At 38.0% G+C, this 24,792-nt stretch overlaps 2 protein-coding genes across 4 annotated transcripts in view; one reads left to right on the forward strand and one right to left on the reverse strand.

Moving 5' to 3' along the window:
* CCDC146 (coiled-coil domain containing 146) overlaps positions 1 to 16,800 on the reverse strand; it is a 149,119-nt gene extending 132,319 nt beyond the window's left edge. Inside the window, exon 1 of the mRNA XM_069461335.1 lies at positions 16,683 to 16,800. The gene's annotated coding sequence lies outside the window, so the exon portion shown is untranslated. The remainder of the gene's footprint in view (positions 1 to 16,682) is intronic.
* A 334-nt stretch (positions 16,801 to 17,134) lies between these two features.
* FAM185A (family with sequence similarity 185 member A) overlaps positions 17,135 to 24,792 on the forward strand; it is a 45,027-nt gene continuing 37,369 nt past the window's right edge. For 2 of the 3 annotated variants that reach the window (XM_069461473.1, XM_069461474.1), the window contains exons 1-3: positions 17,135 to 17,749; positions 19,958 to 20,067; positions 24,695 to 24,787. In XM_069461473.1, coding sequence (XP_069317574.1) covers positions 17,305 to 17,749; positions 19,958 to 20,067; positions 24,695 to 24,787 — 648 coding nt within the window. In that variant the 5' untranslated portion in view covers positions 17,135 to 17,304. The remainder of the gene's footprint in view (positions 17,750 to 19,957; positions 20,068 to 24,694; positions 24,788 to 24,792) is intronic. The other variant, XM_069461476.1, reaches the window with a different exon arrangement.

The raw sequence follows: 24,792 nt of genomic DNA on the forward strand, positions 1-24,792 counted from the left end.
GGTTATAGAAGTTTAACTATTAATACATAACTTTCTACAGTAAGTCAGATCCAAACCTCTTGGAGGAAGGGAGAACTCTGAGACACTTCCATTTGTTTTCTTGTTTTCCTAATTATTAAAAAACATAGAAATGTCAAACTAGGGTTATAAAAATTGTGGTATAAAGTTGTATGACAAGTGCCTCTCAATCCTGTCAGTATGTCTCTGTGGTTATATGCACATTCTCTTTTGGAGATAATGTTAACAGTCTATGTTGAAGGTCATCCTGAGAGCTTCTGGTCCACAATATAACAGGCTCAGAATATCGGGCAGCCAATCCGACATGAGGCGTACCTCAGATCCATGTAATGGACAACAACAGTATCAGATGTTACCAGATTGGCAGTCCTATTAATAAATGCAACAGATAAAATGTGATTATTTGCATCTACATCATATATTCTATGTACATTATTCAATACTCTTTTTTTACTATACAAAGACAAAATTAGACTTGAAACATTTTTTTTTAAGATATAGATACACGTTTTTAAAAAGAGGGTTTAAAAAGCTTGCTCATTCCAAGACCCAACAACGACGACAAAAAAACCACAACTTTTTTCTGTTCCTAAAATCACAAAAAAGAAAAATACCCTCTCAGAAAAAGAATCCTGCCAAATCCCCATTCAGGCACAGGAAAAATGAAAACTCCTGCAGTAAATATGTACAGATAAAATTTGCTCATAATTGAAGTGTCAAAATAACAATGTGGCTTGAATTACCTTTAATTAAAAACACACACAAAAGAAAGCAAAACTCTGAGAGAAGGCGTCAAGTGGATATCTAGCCATTAAAGTCAATGTTCACATGTGTTAGGCAGTTAAATCTTAAATTATGTGCATGTGTAATCAGTGAGGAATCTGTTAATCGCCCGCGCTCCTGGGGAACCCAAGGCTCCCTTAGAGAATAGGCACCGCCCCCTGGGCTGGAAGGATGCTGAGAGCGCTAGGCCCCGTCCCTCCCCGTTCCTAGCTTCTTGCCTTCCTTTGCCCACTCCCACCACGCCCCAAGCACAGACCCAAGAAAAGTTCCTCACCCTCTCTTCAAAGCTTTTAAAATATTTTCCCCCTTTCTTCTCAGAAACCTGCATAGCCAAAATGAGCACTGCACTACTCATTTCTGAGTAGGTATAACGTGTGGGGTCATGATGGGAAGCGCCATACACATGGCAGAACTGTCAGAGAAACAGACGTGATTTTGTCTCTGCATACCCTCCCGGTCGCCCCTGTCAACATGCAGGCACCCTGCCCAGTGCACCTAATAATGAAAACATTCATGTAACACTTCACAATTCAAACAAAGCCTTCCTTCAAATTATTTCACTTAATCCTAACAACCATGTACCATAAGAATTATCTTCATTTTGTAGATGAGGAAACTGAAGGTCAGAAAGTATAAATGATGTGCCCAAGATAACACAACAATAAGTGGCAGCATTTATTCAAACTCATGTCCCCTGGCTGCAAATCCACTACCCTTCCCCACTACACCATGCAAGAATCTCTCCGTGGTCTTAGCAAAGTCCTTTCCTCTTGGCCTTCAGTAGCCAAAAGCAGGATCAAGGGTACAAGCAGACTGACGAAATTCAACTTCTGTCACGGCAACAGTGTAAGGCTAGGACTCCTTTAGCAAAAAGCAAGCCAACACAATGTAAGTCAATTAAAGATAAAATAATTCTCATAGAGCAGTGATTATTAGGCAGTCCATGAGGTGAAACAATGGGCTATAGAATTTGTTGCTATAGTTACAAACCAAAGGGAAGCCTTCATATAAACACAGTGTGGCAAGAAACACTGGTTTCGTATCTGCAATAATTTATAGTCATTCTGCAAGTCCAGGCAGACTTCAGAAATTCAAAGGGTGCCCAAAAGGCCCTATCAGTTCCCTTAATAGTTTCCAAATAATTTAGTGTGAGTCTCAGAGACTAAGAGGAGGTTTGGAATGCCCAAGTAGGTCTAAAGCTGACAGTCTTCCAGAAAGTCTGTAAAGCAGAAATTCTACGTTTGAGAGCAATCTAGAGTCACACTGCAGGCCACTCCTCTTGCTTGTTATGAAAATGTGTGCATTTTAAAAATTCCACTGTCCTCTGTGCTTGAATTTTTAAAAATGGTACCAAAAAGCACGCTTATAACATTACAATAATTACAATTATATAGTAGTCTATATATCTTGTCTAATTAGGCAATTGCTTTGCAAATCTGCTCTGTCGTTTACCCATTTCCTCTTCCCCATACCCTGGTTAGTAGGAATGTGGACCTACACTGGTCTGTTTGCTTAGCAAAGAACTTCATGAGATATGAGCTATCATTGCTTCCAGGGTCCTCCCTCCTTTCACCTCCTCCTCCTAGTATTTCATCTAAGACCTGGATTAGTGATGTTGACTTATGCTACCAGGATGGCAGCATGGGGTAAAGGAAATGACTACTTTGAAGTTCATCAGTTTAGGCTTGAATCTTATTCCTCCCCTTCCTGTGTGACCTTGGGCAAAATATTCAACTACTAAGTGGCTATTTCCTAAACTGCAAGATGATTTAAGAGTTACTGTGAAGATTAAATGGTACAATGCATGTGAGGTCTCAGCCCAGCGCCCAGCATATAGTCCTCAATAAATGTTAACCCCCTCCTTCCACTACCTTGTTCTTTTGCTTCTCATATATAATGTGCCTTAAATCATTTTGACAGGGAACAAATAAACAGAGGTCACCCTGGAGATGGACCAAATATTTCAGTAATCTATAGGCTGGAAAAGATGGTCTGAGTCCTCCAGCATGAATGTGTCCCAGAGCATTCCTTTAGGCTTCGGTGCAGGAGACTTGGAAGACCTAATCTTCCAATCTCACTGTGAAATGTTCAGTCTAGGATAAGAAAGACTGTGCAGGACATTGAGTATTAGAGCAGAAGAAAGGGAACAACTCAATTAAATAAAAGTCCTTAAGGGAATACATATCGACTCCAAGTCAGGGAAAGAGCTACCTTAGACAGTAAGTGAAGTAGGCAAAGTTCCCCCTCCCATGTCTGAAAATTTCATAGTCTCCTCTTTTTGTTGCATAAGTATTTCCTGTTCTCAGGCTTTCACTGGCCTTAGGCAGATCTCCACTTTAGTCTTCCTCTCTCCTGGCAGCATCTCTTACTCAATTTATTTTCTTCCTTTAAGGGTAAAGGTTCTTACATTAATTATAGGGTTAGAAGAATATTTACCAAGCCAATTTTCCTACCTTTACATTGAAAGAGGAAATTCAAAATAAAAATAAACAAGTGTTTCTCTAAGTTGGAGAACAAGGAGAGTTGGTGAGAAAACAAGTTGACATAAGCCCCTGAGGTATCCCATCGACCTAGAACAAGTCTTAAGAAAGGAAATGGTAGAAACTGGATATTCAAGAATATCAAGGGAACAACGTGCCTCCCTTCCCAGGTAAGGACTTGGAGAAAGTGGCAAGGTTCCAGAGCCATCACCACTGTCACCCCTTTATGTGATGAAGCAGAGAGGACTACCTAGGCAGAGAGGGGAATGGGAGAGGTGTGGGGGCTGGTTGGGAGCACAACACCCAAAAGCCCTTGAAGGTGTGAAGAGCGGACACTGCTTCAGAAAGCTCTGTGGACCATGCAAGTGAGAATCAGAGGTGGATACAGAATTCTCAGAAGACACCAGCATGGACACCCATGTCTGAGACCCAGATGGGAGCACATCTCGGGAGGAGCCGGCATGGTCAGACACTAACCACTGACCTGACAACTGTCCCGAAACCATATCTAATGACCCTGGACTTAGGTCTCATGCCCAGGAGGAAGAGAGGAAAGAGAATCATGAATTGACTAAGTTTTTTAAAGTCAGCTTTATTTATTTTTTTATTTTTTGAAACAGAGTCTTGCTCTGTTGCCCAGGCTAGAGTGAGTGCCGTGGCGTCAGCCTAGCTCACAGCAACCTCAAACTCCTGGGCTCAAGCGATCCTACTGCCTCAGCCTCCTGAGTAGCTGGGACTACAGGCATGCGCCACCATGGCCGGCTAATTTTTTCTATATATATGTTTAGTGGTCCATATAATTTCTTTCTATTTTTAGTAGAGACGGGGTCTTGCTCTTCTTGCTCAGGCTGGTCTCGAACTCCTGAGCTCAAACGATCCACCCACCTCGGCCTCCCAGAGTGCTAGGATTACAGGCGTGAGCCACCACGCCCGGCCTAAAGTCAGCTTTATTGATGTATAATTTATATTCAATAAAACTGACAATTTTAAGTGTGCAATCTGATGAGTTTTTACAAATGTTGACAGTTGTGCGGTCATTACCACAAACATTTTCATTGCTTTAAATAGTTCCTTTGTGCCCCTTTGCAATCAGTCCCTCAACATCCCCCTCTCACCCCCATCCTCTCCATGCCTGGCACTTGATAACCACCAGCACTTTTGCCTTTCCTAGAATTTCACATAAATAGAATCTGTTATGAACTGAATGTTTGTATCCCCACAAAATTCATGTGTTGAAATCTAATCCCAATGTGATGGTATTTGGAGGTGGAGCCTTTGGGAGGTAAGAAATCATGTGGGTGGAGCCCTCATGAATGAGATTTGTGCCTCTATAAGAAGAGGCCAGAGAGCTAGCTGGCCCTCTTTCTGCCACAACAAGAAGCTGGCAATCTGCAACCTGGAAGAGGACCCTTATCTGAACTCAATTATGCTGCCACCCTGATCTCAGACTTCTAGACTCCAGAACTGTGAGAAATAAATTTGTGTTGTTTACAAGCCACCGAGTCTATAGTACTTTCATATAGCAGTCCACACTAAAACAGAATTATAGATGTGTCTGGCTTCTATTACCTAGATTCATTCACATTGTTGTGGGTATCAGCATTTCATTGCTGAGTATAATTTCATTGTACAAATGAGCCACAATTTATTTGCCATTTACCAGTTGATAGACATTTGATTTGTTTCCAATTTTTGGCTACTATGAATCAAGTTGCTATGAACATTTGATCATGTGACTATACGTTGTCACTTCTCTTGGGTAATACCTACGAGTGGAATTGCTGGGTTGTATGTTAAATGTATATTTAATTTTATAGGAAACTGCCAAATTGGTTTCCAAAGTGGCCGTACCTATACTCCCACCAAAAATGTACAAGGGATTCCAGTGCTTCACATCCTTGCCAACACTGGTTATGCCAGTATTTTTAGTAATAATTTTAGATATTCTAGCAGATGTGTGGTAGTATCTCAAGGTTTTAATTTGCATTTCCATAAGGACTTATTATATTGAGCATCTTTTCATATGCTTATTTGCTATTTGAATATCTTCTTGAGTGAAGTGTCTGTTCAAATTTTTTTTGTGTCTATTTAAAAAAATCAGGTGTTTGTCTTCCTATTATTAAATTGTAAGAGTTCTTTGTATATGCTGGATGTAAGTCTTTTATCAGATATGTTTTGTGAATATTTTCTCTCAGTTTCTGCTAGCCTTTTCATTTTCCTAGCAGTATCTTTTGAAGAGAAAAAGTTTTGAATTTTGATGAAATCCAATCTATCAGTTTTTTTCCTTTTGTGGTGCATACTTTTTGTATTCTATATAAGAAATCTGGTGGGGATCAGGGAAGATGGCTGACCAGAGACACCAGCTGCCAGAGTGTCTCAGAAAAAAGAAAAAATTTTAGATGAACAAGAAAAAACAAACAATTAATCATAGATTGGGTGTAATTCCAAGGAAAAAGTGCCAGAACCTGCAAGAGATTCCACGGAAAGAACAGAACAAGAAGGAGCAAGATATCAGCAGAAGTCAACCCCCCAGAGGGTTGGAGTCCAGTGAAAAGGGTAGGTGGAGAGGTTTGTTTCTCCCTCCCTCACATCTCTGACAGTCAGCAGGCTCCTGAGCTGCTAGAGAGACTTTCTAGCCTCATGAGTCCAAAAGCTGCTGCCGCCATTAAACTGGAAGCTTCTTGAGGACAAAGCACCAGGCTGCCAGACCCCTTGGGACACTTCCTGTCACCACAGACCCAAACCAAGATGGCAGATGCCATATTGCTTCTCCACTCACCATGCACCTTTGTCCTCCCTATGGGGATTCAGCCCCTCATTTTTCATCTTGCTCATTCCCACATAAACATTTCCCAACTATGGCCCAGACTGCAGGAGCCACAGAGAGCTGCTGGGTCCCGGGTGATCTGTGTGATCCCAGAGACTGGACATTCCAAGAGGGCTGCCTTTGGAGAGAGGGACAGAGACAACCAGAGTGCTAGCTTTCCCCCATTCAGACTCTTTTCCTCTCCTTCCCCTACCTTACCTGCAGCTACCAAGACAGACACTTGAGCCAGGGCTCTCAGGAACCGCTGCTTCCCCTCTGCTGGGGCTTCCAGAGAGAGTGAGGCTCAAATCTTTGCTCTTAAAGACCTACACAGGACAAAGGGGTACTCAGACTGTAAGCTCCCTGCTCACCAGCCCTCCCCAGTGCTGCTTGCCTGGCTGCTCCATCAGAGCAGGGCATACCCTAAAGTTAAGGGACATCAAATCTGCTTGAGCACCCCTACAGGCAACTCAGGACCAGCACGCTTCTCCCTGGCATGGTCAGGGATTGATCTTTGGGGACCCAGGGACAGGCCTGCAGGCCAGATCCCATACCCTGAGGACTCAAACATGTTGCTCAGGGGTATGTAGGGGAGATTTGTGAACTAATCTTGGGAGGCATGGGAGCCCAAGTGGGCAGAACTAAAAAGAGAACATAGTGTGGGTCCCAACCACAACACACTCATGGAGCAACCCTGCCCCTACAGGAAAGCTGTGCTCTCAGCCCAGGGTAGGATCCTGGACAGGCAAGCTCCCAGCCTGCAGTACCATTGCTAGGAAGCTCAGCTAGATTGAGTTCCTGCCTGCTGGCAGATGCCAGAGAGAGACCATGGAGCAGGGGAAGGGGGAGAAGAGCAAAACCCACTCCAGCAGCCAGATTTTGGATTTCAGATGGCCCCTGCCTCCACAGGCAGACTTTCTGGGTGGGGCCACCTCAACCCATCCCTGGTGGCCGTCCCTAGAAGGCTGGGAGTAGATTTTTCACCCCCACTAAAACAGCTACCTTATCAGCTTTTCTGGTGCCTAAGGGCAGGTTCACCCAACCGAGCCCTGCCCAGCCTCACTTCCTCACCCACCTCTGCTGAGATAGAGAATAAGGACTCACCTGGAAGTTCCAGGGCCCCACCCCCACCTGGGACATTCCAGTGCTTCTCTCCCGGGGCTAGAGCTGGTCACAGGTTCCAAAAAAACATTGCATCTTGTTCCTTCTGGCAAGCACCACTTACTGACAAGGAGTTCAATTTGCACAGACCTTTACAGCGTTTACGGACTCAATCATACACGATGCGGTTGATTCTTACCCACAAGCACCATCTACTGTCTCAGAGATTAAACTATGTTCTTACTGATTCTCTGCCTTCTGGATCTGTCCATTTGTGACAGAAGGGTGTTGAAGTCTCCAACTATAATAGAACATTCAAATTTCTCTGACCAGTTCTATCAGGTTTTGCTTTACCTAGTTTGATGCTCTTGTAAAGTGCATATACATTAAGAATTGTTATGCTCCCTTGGAGAGTTGATCCCTTTATCATTATATAATGCCCTTCTTTATCACTGATAACTTTCTTGCTTTTAAGTCTGCTGTGTTTGAAATTAACATAGTTACTCCTGCTTTCTTTTGATTAGTATTAGTATGGTATATTTTTCTCCATACATTTGCTTTTAATTTATATATCTTTCTATTTAAAGTGGATTTCTTATAGACAACCTATAGTTAGGTCTTGTTTTTTTGATCCACTCTGACAATTTCTGTCTTTTAATTGGTACATGTAGACCATTCTTGTTCAAAGTGATTATTGATAATATAGTAAGCCCACACTTAACATCATCGATATGTTCTTGGAAACTGTGACTTTAAGCAAAATAACACATAACAAAATCAATTTTACCATAGGCTAATTGATATAAACAAGAATTAAGTTCCCATAGCATATTTCTGGTCACAAAAACATTGCCAAACTTCTAAATAAAAACTCCAAACACTTCTAATATTAAACATTGAAATAAATGTGAGTTATATATAAATTTAAGAAAGATTAATAAAAACAAGTAAGATGATTATTTACCTAATTTTTGGTGAATCAGTGAGTGATGGCAGTCATAGTGGTGGTGGGTTAAATCAAGGAATAAATGTTTGCAAAGCAAAAATTGAAAGGTGTACCTCCTATCACCATGAAGTTCAAAACCAAACAATAACAAATATGGTAGGCTGGCTGAGCACTTTTGTACTGCATTGTTTATTGTTGTGCATTTATATGATTATCATACATTTTATGAATTTTAATTTTACAATAATTTGTATTCATTCATTTATTTCCCAACACACTTATTTCAGTTCAGGGTTGCAGATTGCCAGAGCCTATCCCAGCAACTCAGGGTGCAGAGCAGGAACCAACTCTGGACAGGATGCCATTCCATTACAGGGCGCGCTCTCACACATACACATACTCAAACCTATCAACCTAATGCACACATCTTTGGGATGTGTGAGAAAACCAGAGTACCCAGAGAAAACTCATGCAGGCATGGGGAGAACATGCAAACTCCACACAGACAGTGGCCCTTGGCAGGAATTGATTTTTTTTCCCCTCATCAACATCATAATGAAACAACATTGATTGAAACCACATTATTTGAGGAACTGCTGTAGTTCAATTAATAGTCACCATATTTTTTACTATTTTCTATTCATTGCCCTTGTTCTTTTTTCTTATTTTTGTCTTCCACTCTTTTTCTGTTTTGTGGTCCTAATTGTGCATTTCATATGATTTCATTTTCTCTGCTAATCAGTTATAAGTCTTTCTTTTTACTATTTTTAAATGGTTGCCCTAAATTTTGATATTTATTTCCAACTAATCCAAGTTCACTTTCAAATAACACTAAGTTGAACAACTCTTGAACAACATGGGTTTGAACTGCATGGGTCCACTTATACATGGATTTTTTTTCAACTAAATGTGGATTGAAAACACAATATTCTTGGGATACAAAACGCGCGTGTACACAGAGGGCTGACTTTTCTCATACTCAGGGTCCACAGGGCCAACTAAGGACTGAGGCACTTCTGCCTGTGCAGGTTTTGGCATCCACAGGGGTCCTGGAACCAATTTCCCCCCAGATACTGTAGGACAACTGTATACTGCTTCACCTTATAACAAAATAGTCATAATTCGTCCCTCAGCCATTATATCATTGCCGTCATTCATTTCACTTATATATAAGCATACATAAGCATATATATACATACCTATGCATAGATAATTGTTGATTTTTCCGTCTGTTCAGGTTTTGACATGTTAGGCTGGAGGGACAACTTCCAAGTTCCTTACATGCAGAACCCAAAACCAGAAGCTCTTTTATCAATATTTCTTTTTGTTGCCTAATTGCATTGTATAGGAGCTACATTACAATGCTGAATAAAAGTGGTGAAAGAAAGATGTTCCAGATCTCAAGGAGAAAGCATTCAGTCTTTCATGGTTAAGTGTGGCATTAAGTATAGATTTTTCATAGATGCCTGTATTAGTTGGAGAAAGTTCCTTTCTTTTCCAAGTTTGTGGAGCGTTTTTATCAGGAATGGGCATTGAATTTTGCCAAATACTTTTTAAAAAAATCTATTGAGATGATCATATTTTTCCTTTTTATAATCTGAGTGGTGAATTACACTGCTTGATTTTTATAGTGAAATCAATCTCGCATTCCAGGGATAAAGCCCACTTGGTCATGATGTAGTGTCCTTTTCACATATTGTTGATTTCAATTTGCTTATATGGTGTTAACTATTCTGCTTCTATGTTCATGAGGGAGATTACTTTGTATTAATAGTTCTCTTTTCTGGCAATATCTTTGTCTAATTTGTTATCAAGTTACTGCTGGCCTCATACAGTGAGTTTGGAAGAGTTCTCTTCTAATTTTTAGAAGAGTTTATGTAGAATTGGTGTTTTATTTTTTACTTAAAATATTTGGTAGAATTCACCTGCAAAGATATATGTTTCACAGATGGAGTTTCCTTTTTATAGATGATTTTTTAAATTCATTTTTAAATTTATCTACAGTAAAAACCACTCTTTTTGTTTATAATTCTGTATGTTCTATCAAATGCTTGTAGTCATGTAACCATGACTACAATCAAGATGCAGAACAGTTCTTTCCCTTTCCCCAAACTGTGAATTATTTTGTGCTACCCTTTTGTAGTCAAACTTTACCTCCATATGTAACTCCTGGCAACACTGATCTGTTCTCCGTCTTTGCATTCCATTATATGGATGTACTACGATTTGTTTTTCCATTCACATTTGAGAGACATTTAGGTTGTTTCAAGGTTTTAGGCTATCGTGAATAAAGTCTTTCATAATTTGAGCTGCTATCTGTTGGTATCTTTTCCCTTGAGATCTGGTCAGATTTTCCTGTTTCTGGTATGTTGAGTAATTTTGGATTGCATGTTGGACAATTTGAACATTATGCTGTGAAGCTCCGAGTCCCGTTAAAATCTTTTAGAGATACTGATTCTTTTGTATTTGTTTTAGTAAGCAATCTATCTGGTTAGGCTCAGATCACCAGTTCTGCCATGCCTTCAGGGGCAGTGATTCCAATATATAATTTTCAAGCCTTTTCTATGCCCTTTGGGTCTGTACATTACATGCAATACTCAGAAGTTGTTCTGGGACTTTGGTGGTATTTTTATTGTAGTTCATTTCTCAAAGCCTTAACTATGCTTCTCTTCTCCATATCTGAGTGGGATGAGTTTTCAATACCCACAGTGGATACCTGAAACTGTGGACAGTGCTCTCTATCTGCAGTTTCAGGATATTTGCACTGTGGCCTATACATACACCATGACCATAACTTTTGCAGTTTGAGGTGCAACAGCAAAACCAGCACAAATTTATTTTTCCTTCTTCACAATTTCACAGATTTGTTCTTGCCATAGATCTCAGCAACCGTAGCATATGATTTTTTTCTTTCCTTATTAAGTCGAAAACTTTTACCTTTTCACTTAAAAGAGGCACTTTGTGGTGTCTCTTTGGCATATCCAAATTGCCAGCATCACTACTCTTGTGCTTTCGGGCCATCACTACGTAAAATAAGGGTTACTCGAACACAAACACTGCGATACCAGGACAGTCGATCTGGTAACTAAGGTGGCTACTCAGTGACAATCAGGCAAGTAGTGTAGGCAGCGTGGATATGCTGAACAAAGGGACAATTCACATCCTGGGCAAGATGGAGCTTGTACAGTGCAAGATTTTATCATGCTACTCAGAACGGTGTGCATCTGAAAATGTTTGTATGTTTATTTCTAGAATTTTCCATTTAATAATTTTGAACTATGGGTAACTGAAACCCCAGAAAGCAAGACCAAAGATAAGGGGGGACTACTGTATTCCATGTTTATGCAGCAGTGGGGCTGACCTTGTTACTTGTGCAAATACAAACACAGAAGTAGGGATCACCTTCTCCAGTTCTCTCCTGTACGAAATTTCCCCCAACACTTTCCAGCTTTCATGGGCCCCCTTTGTTGTGGCCAGAAAGATCGTGTTCTCTTAGTTTTTGCTTTATGCTGCCATTTAGTTCCGAATAGTTGAGGCTGCCCTTAAGGTAACACAGCAAGAAAAAAGAGAAGGGTGTGAAGATTCTCCCCCCAACCCCACTTTTTTACCAGTTCCTCTATCTAGAAGGACAGTGTTCTCTTTTATGCTTCAGTGTCCTCACAGCCTGGCAGTGGCAGTGCAAATCGGTGTTTGGAGCTGGCCTTGGAAGAGCAAAAAGAAAAGAAAAAGACAGGGATTTCGCTGAGCCCTCTGTGTTGTAGGACCCCCTTTCTTTTTTACAGTTCTCAGCTTGGTTTGCTTTTGGGTGAAAGCCAGAAAATAAAGGAAGAGAAAAGGAAATTCAAATTCATTGGTAGTGTCTTATTTCTTAAACTGGGTGTTAGGTACAAAGATGTTCTTTTCACTATTCTTTATACCTTATTAATACTTTATATTCATACTTGTGTATGAATTAACTACTTTGTACTAAAAATATGAAGCAAAAACAAGAGAAAATAAATAAAAATCAAAAACCTGGCCCATGACCATGGAAATTGAGAGGGCTCTGACTGAAGCAAATGCAGAATTGTTCCGGAGGGGCATTATTACAATCCAGAATTTAAGGGATTTTCACAAAAAAGAACTCCTGCTACAGATCAGCTATGACTAAAAATTCACAAGCCATGACAGGAAATAAACCACCATGAGAGAGAGGGAGAGTTCATGCACCAACAGAGAAATAGCAACCCCAAAACAGAACATAACAGAATAATTTCATGTAATATGTTTAAAATAATTAAAGAGATAAGAGAAGGTAAAGAAACAACAATAAATAAATAGGGCAGTTTAAAATAAGGGAAAACAGATTTGTAAAAGAGCAAAATAAATCTTCTAAAAGCAAAAATACAGTCATTGGGATGAAAAACTCAATGTAGACATTGAACATGGGGTTAGCAAAGATTAGGAAAGAATTAGTGAATTATATGATAAATTTGAAGAAATCATCCAGACTGAAATACAAAAAGAGGAAGAAGCACAACTCATGTGAACACAAGTTAAGAGACATGAATGATAAAATGAGAAATTCAAATATATGTCTAGGTTAAGAGCTCCAGAAGTAAAGAATAGAAAGAAGATGGAGAGGCTGAAGATTTGCAAATTGAAGACCTTAGATAAAGAAAGCATATTGACTCCTGAGTGAGGTAAGTAAAACAAAGGCAGAATATCAGTTTTCTACAAATCTTCTGGAAAATATAAGAGGGAACATTTTCCTTCTAATTTTACCCTGGTACCAAAACCAGAAAAAGATGTAAAAGAACACTTCAGACCAATATCCCCCATGAAAACATAATACAAAAATCCTCACAAATGTTAGCAAATTTAATCTAGAAATTTATAAACAAGATAACATAACATGATCAAATGTAGTTTATCCAAGGAACAAAAGGTACTGTAACATTTGAAAATCAATCATTGTAATACACCCCATAAATAAATTAAAGAAGAAAAACCATATGATCATCTCAATAAATACTGAAAAAACATTTGACAAAATACAACATTTGCTCATGATAAAAAGTCTAAGAAAAAAGGCAATATATGTAACCTAAAAATTTGCACCCCTGAAATATGCTGAAATTAAAAAAAAAAAGTCTAAGGAAATTAGGAATTAAATTCCTTTAATCTGCTAAAAGTCATCTATGAAAAACCAGAGCTAACTTCATAGTTGCTGGTGAAATAACAAATGCTTTCCCCCATCAGATTGCAAATAAGATGATTTCTGCTTCCACCACTCCAATTCAATATTGTACAGCCATCTTAGAAAAGAAATACAAGCCATACAGATTATTATAGAAAAAAAGAAGTAAAACTGTCTCTATTTGCAATTTTACATAGAGATTTCAAATAGGACTACCTACATAGTAAATATTTCTCAGTATTGTTAGTTATTAGTTTATGTTATTGAGTTTATTAATATTTCATAAGAATAATAGAAGTCATAAAATGTATTTCTTTTTAAATAGTTTATAATTCAGAAAATTAAATTCCTATGGCTTTCCTCACTTAAACCGAATTACTGAATTGTTTTGTTTACATTTTCTTCTGAGAACTCTCTCGTGCCCTCTGCTGTTCATTTATTGAACATAAATCATTAAATAAAATATTCGTTGACATTTATATTTACATGGTAAGAAATCTTTCACCCATTTGATAACTGGAGTCAGTCTTAGGAAACATATGCTAAAAAATGCTTTTAAAATTTTTTATTATAAATGCAATATACGTTCACTGTTAATAATGCAAAAAACATGAAGTAAGAAGTCAATCTCACTGCGTAAAAATAACTACTGTTATCAAGTGGTGTCTATCCCTCTGGAATTGTTTGTATACAGTATAATTTTATATTAAATTTGTTAGTATTACAGAACTGAGATCCTACTATACATACACTTTTGTATTTGCTCATTTCACTTATTAGGGAATATTTCCCATATCATTGACTCATCTTCAAAATATAATGTTTAAAATGTTGTATAATATCCCATTGTGGCCAGGCACAGTGGCTCACACCTGTAATGCTAGCACGGTGGGAGGCGGAGGCAGAAGGATCGCTTCAGGTCAGGAGTTTGAGACCAGACTGAGCAAGAGTGAAATCCGTCTCTACAAAAACTAGAAAAATTAGCCGGGCATGGTGGCGTGAGCCTATAGTCCCAACTACTCAGGAGGCTGAGGCAGGAAGATCGCTTGAGCCCAGGAGTTTGAGGTTGCAGTGAGCTATGATCACACCACTGCACTCTAGCCCTGGTGACAGAACGAGACCTTGTCTCAAAAAAAAAAATTCTGGATGTATACTAATTTATGTAATACCCTTTTATTGGGAGGAATTTAAATTGATGAGATTGTAAGTAACCCTATAAAACAAAATTCATTGAACATCCCTAATTTTATGCTTACATCCTAAAAAGTATAATTTCTGGGTCACAGATAAACATATTTTTAAGCCTTTTCATGCTTATTGCTGAATTGAACTCTAAAAAGTTTGCACTAATATATATTCCCACCAGAAGTAGATGTTCATGACCACAGAAATGGCTTTTTAAAACTGAACAGGTAAAAATATCTTATAAGTAAACTATAAATAAGGACAAAAAAATTATATATTATTCTCTATCTACTAAGTTAATAATTTCTTTGTTTTTTCAAAGGTGTCAGGAAAATAGAAGGTCCTTTTAGTAGAGTGACAAAAGGGCCAGACCTTCTAATTGCTTGATCTTAATGTTTCTGAATCTGCTTCCTCATCTATAATGTAAGAAGAATAATTGTCCTGCTAAACAGAGAGTTTACATTCTTTGTTTAGTTTACAGTCTCCTAAAACACTCTGCTTACAGTGAGATGATTCATATGAACATGTTTTGAAAACTATAATGTCATATAAATGGAAAGTACAATATTTTTTAGGCACTATTGTCATGTGGACAGACTTGATACTCATTATTTTTAAGTGTCTATAATGTTTTAATATCTTCTATCAATCTTAGTACAACAATTTTCTCCATTTGCAACCTCATATGACCAGAAAAGTAACTTTCCAGTCAATTTCATTTGAATATATTGAATTATATTTGAATATATTGAATTATATTTGAATATATTTCAGTTTTGTTTATTTGAATATAGTAAAATAATTATTATGAAACATAGACAATTATGGTTCAGTTGCCAATTGCATTAACTTAGTTTGTCTCAGAAAAGGAAAAATTACCACAGAAACAGAAGTATCTATTAAGGATTCATATTTAATCTAAAATCTAGTATTTTTACAACAAATTTGAGTACATTCTCAACGTGCTTAAACCAGTGCCTTTTTTCAAATTTCTTTTCAAAGTTACGCCTGTGGGTTTTCATAAAAAAAGATATCTTGAAGATTAGTCTGAATAATCATGACCACATGAAAAACACAAAGCCAAGGACAGAACGAGTATTCATTCAGTGGGCATTTCTGCACTAAAGGAAGAAGAATAAGGAGGGAGGAAGGACCAGGAGGAGAACAGAAAAGAGGAAATGATAACTTAAGAAAACACTGCATTTTACAAAATATAATGGTTAGCAAAGAATGTGCGGCTTTGGCCCTTTAGCCCAGTCTGTCTTTCTATCAGTATAGCTCCCAGGAATTCTGGCCATTGCACTTAGCCAAGAGCTTCAATTTTTGAAGGCAACCAGTTTTAGCACTTGCATTTTATGAAATGTCATTACTTGCAGGTGTCTTAGCTAAAAAAATTAGGGAATAATTTATAGGAAGAGGTAGAGTCACAGAAAGGGAGAGAGAAACCAGGCAGGAAAGGAGAAAATAAATCTTTGTTTTTCTTTTTCATTATTTTATTGCCTATAGAATAATTAAATATAAAAGGTAAAAGAGACCGTAGTCATTTAATGCAATCCTCTTCATCTTAAAACTGAAGAAATGGGTCTAGGTGACACAAATAAACCAGTGGCAGGGCCAGGAAAATAATCTGACGCCCTGTCCCACACTCGCCATTGCATATGTTGATTTTCTCTCTCTCTTTTTTGTTTTTTGTATCTTTTTTTAGTCTCCAAACCGAGGATCATTGTAGTCAAAGAGATCAATGGTGCTCTCAAAACAAGTTCTGATGTCTCGGTAACATAGAATCAATGCTAAGTACATTGAAATAAAAATACAGTACATTGCAATTTTGTAGACTATGTGCACTGCGTTCCCATCCATTTTCTTATTTGATCCTTACAAAAACCCTTTGAGGCAAGGGAGGTATTAATGTCTTTATTTTAAAAGCCAGCAATTAAAACCCAAAGACGTACAAAGATTGGCATAAGGTCACTTAGGGTCAGGAAGGAGCCAGATTCCTATATTTGCTACTGAAGAGGGAGTTCCCTCAAAAAGTACCAATTTGGCTCTTTACTTTCTTGCCAAGAGATTCTCCATCCAAGGAGGACTCTCCAGCACTAGTTTAGTGAAGCTTGGGTCTAACCACCCACAGAGGAGACTTCTAGTTTGCACCTAGTTCTCATCTTTAAAACCGCAATTTCTTACCCTTTGCCTTGGTCCTGATCCTTCTTTAGGCTCCTATGTCTCTCTTGGGGTTTTGGCCTCCTGGGTCTCACTCCAAAGCTCCACCCTCTCCAAACAAGAAGTCGCGTCCTCGGTATCCAAGGTGACCACGCATCGTTAGCTCTTGCCCTTTCCGCGCTTTCCATTGGCCAGTTGGAGTCCCATGTAGTTTTTTTTTTTTTTTTTTCGGCCCTCCAATGGCCAATGGGCTTGAGGCAAAGGACGCGCGCCTTTCCCAGCCCAGCCTAATACCAGCTGTGCTGCAGGTCCACTCTTGCGCACTGCCTCCTGGGATATGTAGTTTATAAAGCGAACAGCTCTTCGACGTCTGACCCCTTTAGAACTACCAATCCCGTCAGCCTTAGCGAAAGGGGCAGGAGAAGGCGAGGAGTCTCAGTCAGAGTTGATTCTTACGAGTTTTGAAAATCCAACTTGCTGCTGTGCTGCTGAGGTTTAAATCGCCTTGCTAAGGGAGCGGGCTTGCTCCAGACCCTCGCAAAGTCTCCTTTTTGACTTGAGGCGGCACAGTGGCCCAGTCGATTGACTGTGGCAAGTCACCCTTCTGTCGCTAAGGTGTTCTGAGTGAGGGCGAGAGGGGCCTGCCATGCTCACCTCCGGCTTAAGCTGGGGGTCTGGCTGCCTCCGGCTCCGCCAGCTCCGAGTGTGGGCAGGTGCAGGGCCCTGGACTTGTCAGGCTTGCCAGGCCAGGCCGTACCAATCAGGTGAGGGCGAGCGATGGCCCGATTCGGAGGCCGAGGTTCCTCCGCCTGGCCCGGCGCGCCGGACTCTGAGAGAGTGGACACTGCTGGTGAGCCCATTCGGTCGGCTGCGGGCGCGGCTCCCGTGCCACCTGGCCGTGAGGCCCCTTGACCCTCTCACCTATCCGGATGGCGACCGCGTGCTGGTCGCGGTGTGTGGCGTGGAGGACGGGGCGCGGGGCCTGGGCGGCCTGCAGGTGAAGTACGACGAGGCTCTGGAAGAGATGGCCATCGTGTCTGACACCATCGACCCCCAGGCGTCCGTGGAGGTGAACGCGCCCCTGAAGTTTGGCAAGTGAAGTGACGTTAAAATGGGTTTGAGTTCCCGGGCAGCATAGCGGACTGCTTATATTTGGCGGACGTGGACTTTTAATTGGGCCTTTTGGACCTGGCTTTCTGACCTAATTTACACTTGTCCCCTTGGGAAGCCGCCTCTTTTCTTCTGTTTTACTCTGAGTTACTGAGCAGTATTTAAGAATTAGGTTCCTAGTTATAAAAATGTTATACATCAAATGGAAACATGATTTGGAATACTCCAAGTCAAATAACATTGGTGGAGCTCCTTGTGTTTTCCTTTGTTACTCTGTCATAAGCAAACTGGCTTATTTTTCAAGATTGAGGTTCTTGATAATCCATTCAATGATATGGCAATCCATCTACATTTCCCCTGTTCACAGCGTGGGAGTCTGTTCCAAAACAGCCATGTCTATAGGATGTTCCGTATCTGACCAAGTATTTGGTTTCAAATAGGCACCCAGCTTCTTACTGATGTTCCCATTCTTTGTGGCCTAAGTTCTCCGTGAGTAGCAAATTTTGAAGAAAACAAATAGTAAGACTGCTTGGGAAAATTTCAGTAATAATGCCTGCAAGAAGATATGTTTCCTAGGTATTTGGGTTTCGTGTTACTTCCCAGATGCAAGCCACTGTGCACTATATGAAAATATTAATATATCGTGAGAGAGACCACATTCATATCACTTTTATTACCGTATTTTGTTATAATTGTTCAATTTATTAATTATTGTTAATCTCTTATTGTGCCTAATTTATGAATTAAACTCCATCATAGATGTGTATATAGGAAGAAAAAGCATATGTAAGGTTCAGTACTCTCTGTGGTTTCAGGCATCCATAGGGGGTCTTGAAACATATCCCGTGCAGATAACAGAGCACTACTGTACTGTTATTGTCACCATTTCAGATGAAGGAATTGAGATACAGAAAGTTGCCTAAAGTAATTATTTATTGTGGATGAACAAATGGAAAAAAATGGCTTCATGAAACTTACATTATGGTGGGGGTAGATCAAGGAATATATGCCTACTCTCAGGTATAAAATGTTGGAGCTAGGATTTAAACTGACTGGAGTCCATTCAACCGCTATGCTTCTCAACTCTTAAGTATCCTTGGCCAATGACACTCTGCTCTCAAAATGTATCAGTTTGGCGTGGGGAGGAAGATTTACCAATAGTACAAAATAGGCTGAGTACTGCATTGAAATAGAGCTATGCAAAGTTTATGTCAGCACAGATGAAAATGGATGCTATCTTTACTGGTGATTCCAAATCTGATTATTTTTTGCTTCCTCTTTTTAGAGCTAGAACTCCATTTCCAATTTACTGTTTCCATGCATCGATTCCACAGGCCCCTCAAATCAGCATAACTCAATTTTCTTCATATTTGTTCCTGTAGTTTGTCTATGTCTATTACCTGTTTCAGTGAATGGGTGAGAATAGCATTAACTACCACTCGGTGTCTAGCCTTAACTTCTCCACCTACCCAATAAGGATAGAGTATCTTTAGAATCTGTTTCCTTCTCTCTTTATCTAACAATGCTGCCCCTTTATGTGAATTAGGTATTAAATGTCAATGTTTTAAATATTTTTTGTACTCAGAGATGCCTAAGGGTACACCTTAAATTGACAACCAAGGATGGCATCTGTGATTCCTTATTTTCCAAACTTTCTTCATATATCACTGTTATTTACTTACAATCTTGTGATTTTAATACTATTTATTATTGGGTTATTCAAAGTTGTTCCCATTTTTAAAAATTACTCCAAATATCTTATGATATAACTGCATGGTCATATTTTCATCATTTAGGTATGAAAGGTTAGAAGTAGGATTTGAAGACTTAAATCATGATCATATATACTAGAGAAGAAGCTTCCATGATCTTCCACAGGGAGTACCCATAAGAATTGCAGTTTCTGCCTCTTTTATTTTCCATTTGTGTTATTTTCTCTCTTTAGGTGATATAGGCCAACAGAAATAACTGCTCTGTTTCTAAAAATTGGCAGACAGGCCGTTGCATTTGGTCCTGTTGTTATGGTGGAGACCCCTTACGTTTAGAGAGAGACTATTGACAACTATGCTCTCTCCAGGATTCAGAAATATTATGGATAAAACTGAGGAGCTGGATTTCTATAGTGTACTAAAATGCTGTGGAGCTCATTTACTGTAGTGTTAACTTGTTTTTTCTTTTTTTACTTCTAGGTTTGAATATCAAGTCATCAGGGTCTGGCTGTGTAAAAGTTCAAAATATTGAGTGTGATGATTGCAAAATTGAAACTGAGCAGGGGAACAGCATCCTGCAATCTGTTAAGGTATAAGCATTTTTCTAATTTTGTTTCAATATTATTTTTTAAACCCTTAAACTATAAACTATAACATCAAACTAAAGAGATTATTCTATTTTTCAGAATATTATAATTTATTCATCTTTTAGTAATTCTTTGTAAAAATTTTGTCTTGAAATCAGTTCTGGTTTCAAATTACAGAGGTTGTAGCAACTTTGAAGGTTTCACCTCATATTTCTTTTAGATTTCATTTCAAAGTATACAGTGAAACTAATAGCATATTCATGGTATTTTGAGATCTTACTAAAGAAATTTTAGTTTTTACAAATGATTTTCTTCCATTTATTAAAGAATAAGGAAAAGTTTTTACACACTATAACTGTGCTTAAAATATTAGGTTACTTTAATTACATTTTTAATGTACCAGGTACTTAAGGACTAAATAGAGCTATTTGTGCAAAACAACAAATGGTTCATCTTATTTTGTAATTAGCATTTCTATATTTAATTTTCTTAAAATTAGATTGATCTCAGCTATAAATGATTTGAAATATGTCTTTGATAGGTTCTAGCTTATTGTTACTTCTAGCACTTCTTGCATTTGCATAGTCAAAACACAATACTTTTATGAACTTTGATAGCATGTGATTTTGTTGAAGTCTACCTATCTTACTCCATGTTTGCAAAGCATTTTCATTTTTAGATTTATAAATACTATTAAAATGACTGATTTGATGCATTTTTAATTTTTACATTATTTTGGGTTTTTTCATCTACTTTGATTTGCATCCATCCACACATAATCATTTCAAATAAATTTAGTTGCACAAACGTCATTAAAGATTAAGAATACTGTTACACACCCTTTTAGCCAGATAGGTTGATTCAGGTTCGGTTATAGAAGATAGCTTAATGAGGTCTTCATGTTGAATGACTAACTGGATGAGAATACTATGGTTCCTTCTTGTCCTTAGAAATATTTTGTTCAATCATTGATGCTTAAGTTTCAGAAAATTAATTTAGAATATTATCCTCTGAAGCCTTAGTTTGAGATTTCCAATTTCACAATCAAAATTAGAATCTAGTGTACTATTTTCTGTGTCTTTGCATTCATGTTTTGATTTGTCTGATAATTCTGAAAGATCTTTCTCTGTCAGTTTTCTTCTTTTTTGCCTTTATGGGCATAGAATAAAAAATGGTTTTTCAACCTTGCCACTATTGACATTTTGGGCCAGATAATTCTTTGTTGTGGGGGAGCTGCCCTGTGCAATGTAGGATGTTAGCACCATCTCCAGTCTCTACCTTCTAGATGATAGTAACATGCTCCTAAGTTAAGACAAGAAAAAATGTCTTCAGACATTTCCAAATGTCCTCTGGGTTACAAAATCACCTCCAGTTGAGAACCACCATTCTAGGCAAGTCCATCATTTTTCTATTTTCTTATTATTAATGTTAGTCTTTTTTTAGCATAGTTGGGAATAATTGATGAATAATGATGAAATAACTCCTATGATGATGAAATAGCAAAATGTTATAAGACATATGAAAAATAAGAATACTATTATTCCATAATGTATTTTAGATTTATAGGAGTCCAGTGGACTAATATGGTAATTTAAAGATAAATGAATTTTATTTGATTTTTCAAAAGTCAGTAAATTTTCTGTTCATTGTTTGAAAAACTTCTAAGGAAAAAAAGTCATGAAAAATCAATCCTTACAAATAAAATAGCTCAAAAAAGAAATTGAAGAACTAAATTGGGCCAGTGGATCCTAATGGTATACCAAGGATTGAGAGAATTATTCTTGAGATTTTAGGATTTAACTGATGTAAATTCACAAATGAGAACACTTTGGTAAAATATCTGGTTTAAGTTTTAAATGTAGAACAATATCATTACTTTGAATTAGTGGGCACCTGTTGATACAAGTTTCTCTTTCACTCATTTTAGGGACTTGAAATATAGTTGATCTATGTAATAAAATTTTTGTAGCAATAACAATAACTACTGTTAATGGGTCCTTATGATGTACCAGGAATCCTAGCTAAGCCTTCATTTAATTTTCTCCATTGAGGTATCTTCCTTGAATTATCTCCATTTTATCAAGTAAGAAGCTAGGAGGCACCAATACATTGAAGAACTCACTTGAGTTCACATAGCTAAAAAAATTGAGTTGAGATTTGACCTTGGGTCTCCTGATTTCCAAGCTCATGCTCTTTTCACCTTTCTTTATTGTTCAAGCAAAATGTAGGGCAATACCACATTTATTCAGTATCCTTAGGAAGTAAGGTAAGTTAAGTTTTTTAGGCAACAGACCTACTAATTGAATGCCACACATTTACATTTTTTTAAATGCAGTATAATAATTTTCTTTTCTAAATAATTTCTGATTTATTTAAACATTTATTTTGACTGGTTTTATGTTTTTAAAAATTTTTTATTAATAATCCATTGCACATTGTTTGTGAATTAGGTGAGCTTTAAATTGTAACAGTAGCTCTTAATTTTTTGAAACTTAGACCTCTTGGAAAATCTGATGGTTGTCTCCTTAAGAAAAAAATGCACATGTATATGAAATTTTGCTTTCAATTTTATAAGTTTCACAGACTTTCTAGAAATTCATGTAACCTTGGTTAAGAATGCTCGATTTAAAACAGCAGGTGCTTTGGGGATACTCTTTTCTAAAGTTCATCAATTATTTGGTTGATAAAGAGTATATTAAATATAATTTGACTTCAGACTCATGTTTCTGTGGGCATGAAATAGTTACGCTGTAATACAGATTTTTTTTTTTTTTTTAGACAGAGTCTCACTCTGTCACAGCAGCTAGAGTGCAATGGTATCATCCTAGCTCACTGCAACTTCCTGGGCAGTGATCCTCCCCTGCTGAGTAGCTGGGACTAAAGGCATGCGCCATGATACCCAACTAATTTTTCTATTTTTTGTAGAGATGGGGTCTTGCTCTTGCTCAGGCTGGTCTTGAATTCCTGACCTCAAGCAATCCTCCTGCTTTGGCCTCCCAGATTGCTAGGATTACAGGCATGAGCCACCACACCTGACCTATAATACAGATTTTTTTAAAAGAATGATTCATGTGCTCTTTTCACTGAATTTTTAAAAATTTATTCCTGGGCTATTTTATGTAAGGTTTTACTGTATTCTCTCTAAGTAAAGCAACCAGAAACTATATGGTTGTTTTGAATTTTTGTCTCCCTACCTTTTAGACATTTTTCTGCAGTTGCTAGTCATGATATTGGTAAATTTGCTTTTGCTATTTTTCTTCCTCTGCAACTTCTGCTATTTACCTGTTCTTTATCTCTTTATAATTATATGGCAGAACTGAAGACATAAGTGATGGTTAAGGGAAAATAAACTACTCACACACACACAAAAAATAGACCAAACATCTAATGGCTCACATACAATTATAGTTCATTTCTCACTTGGTCCAAGTGTGTGGGTGGCCCCTTTTCTTTCAGAGATTCTCATTTCCTTCCATCTTCTGGCTCTGCCATCTCTTAGAGCATTGTTATAATCTGCATCCACCTGGTAGAAAAGAAAGAAAGCACAGAGAAGTACCTATTCTTCAAAAAATGCCAACCTGGAAATGACACGTTACATTTCCACTTACTTTCTATTGGTAAAAACTTAATAATACCTAAGAGGGTAAGGGAAGCTGGAAAATGTGGTCTCACCACAGGCCATGCTTTACTGCTTTTACTTTGGGGGAAAAAAAAGCAGATTTTGGTGGACCAATACTAGTGTTTGATGTAGTTGCCAAGCACCAAATCAAGTCTCTCTCTCTCTCTCTCTCTCTCTCTCACACACACACACACACACACACACACACACACTTTTTTAAAAATCTGGCAGAGGAGGCTAACTGGCTTGTGAATGCTGTTTTATTTGTGCTTTTGAAGGCATTTTCACTTACTTCCAGTCTCTGAGGTGTGTCATACTAGAAAGTTTAACAGTGGGCTGTTACAATAAGTGTATTCTATCCTTCAGACCACTCCAGCCTTCAGAGTATAGATTTTGGAATCACACAGAACTTAATTCTAATTGTTAGTTTAGATTTTGTTGTTTTTTTTTTTTTTTTTTTTTTAACTGTGCTACCCTAATAAAGTTATTTAACCTTTCTGAGTCTTGGTTTTCTTCCTTTGTAAAATGGGAACAATGTAATATCCATCTCTCTGGGTTGTTGTGAGGATTAAATGATAGTTCATGTAAGGTAGGTAACATTGCATCTGGTGCAGAGAAAATGCCAAGTAAGTGATAACTATTACAGTTATTAATAGTAATGATGAGTATTAATAATGATGAATAGTAAGTGACTATTGTTTTCATCCTCATCATCCTTAATATTAAGTTAGCTGGTCATAGTGATCTTTGATTTCCAAGCCCTTCTTCAGTGAAGCTACTGGAAGACTCAAGTATCTCGTCTTTTTCCCTTTGAGTCCAGGTGGCTTATTTAATCCTTTTAACAGCCATTGACTTTTTTTTCTAGTTGATGTCATTATTCCAAACAGTGAGTTTCTATTTCTTTTGCTGTTATTACTATTAACATTAATAAAGAAATGCTGAAATGTTTCATTAGTACAAGTCAAACTTATTCTCTTTTTCTCTATATGTATTTTTGTATTTATCTTTCAGAGTAAAAAATTGCATGTTCAGACAAAAGGAGGCAAAGTGATCTGTCTGGGAACAATTTATGGAAATATAGATATTCATGCATCAGATAAAAGTGTAAG

The sequence above is a fragment of the Eulemur rufifrons genome, chromosome 29, assembly GCF_041146395.1.
Source record: "Eulemur rufifrons isolate Redbay chromosome 29, OSU_ERuf_1, whole genome shotgun sequence".
Lineage (NCBI taxonomy): Eukaryota > Metazoa > Chordata > Mammalia > Primates > Lemuridae > Eulemur > Eulemur rufifrons.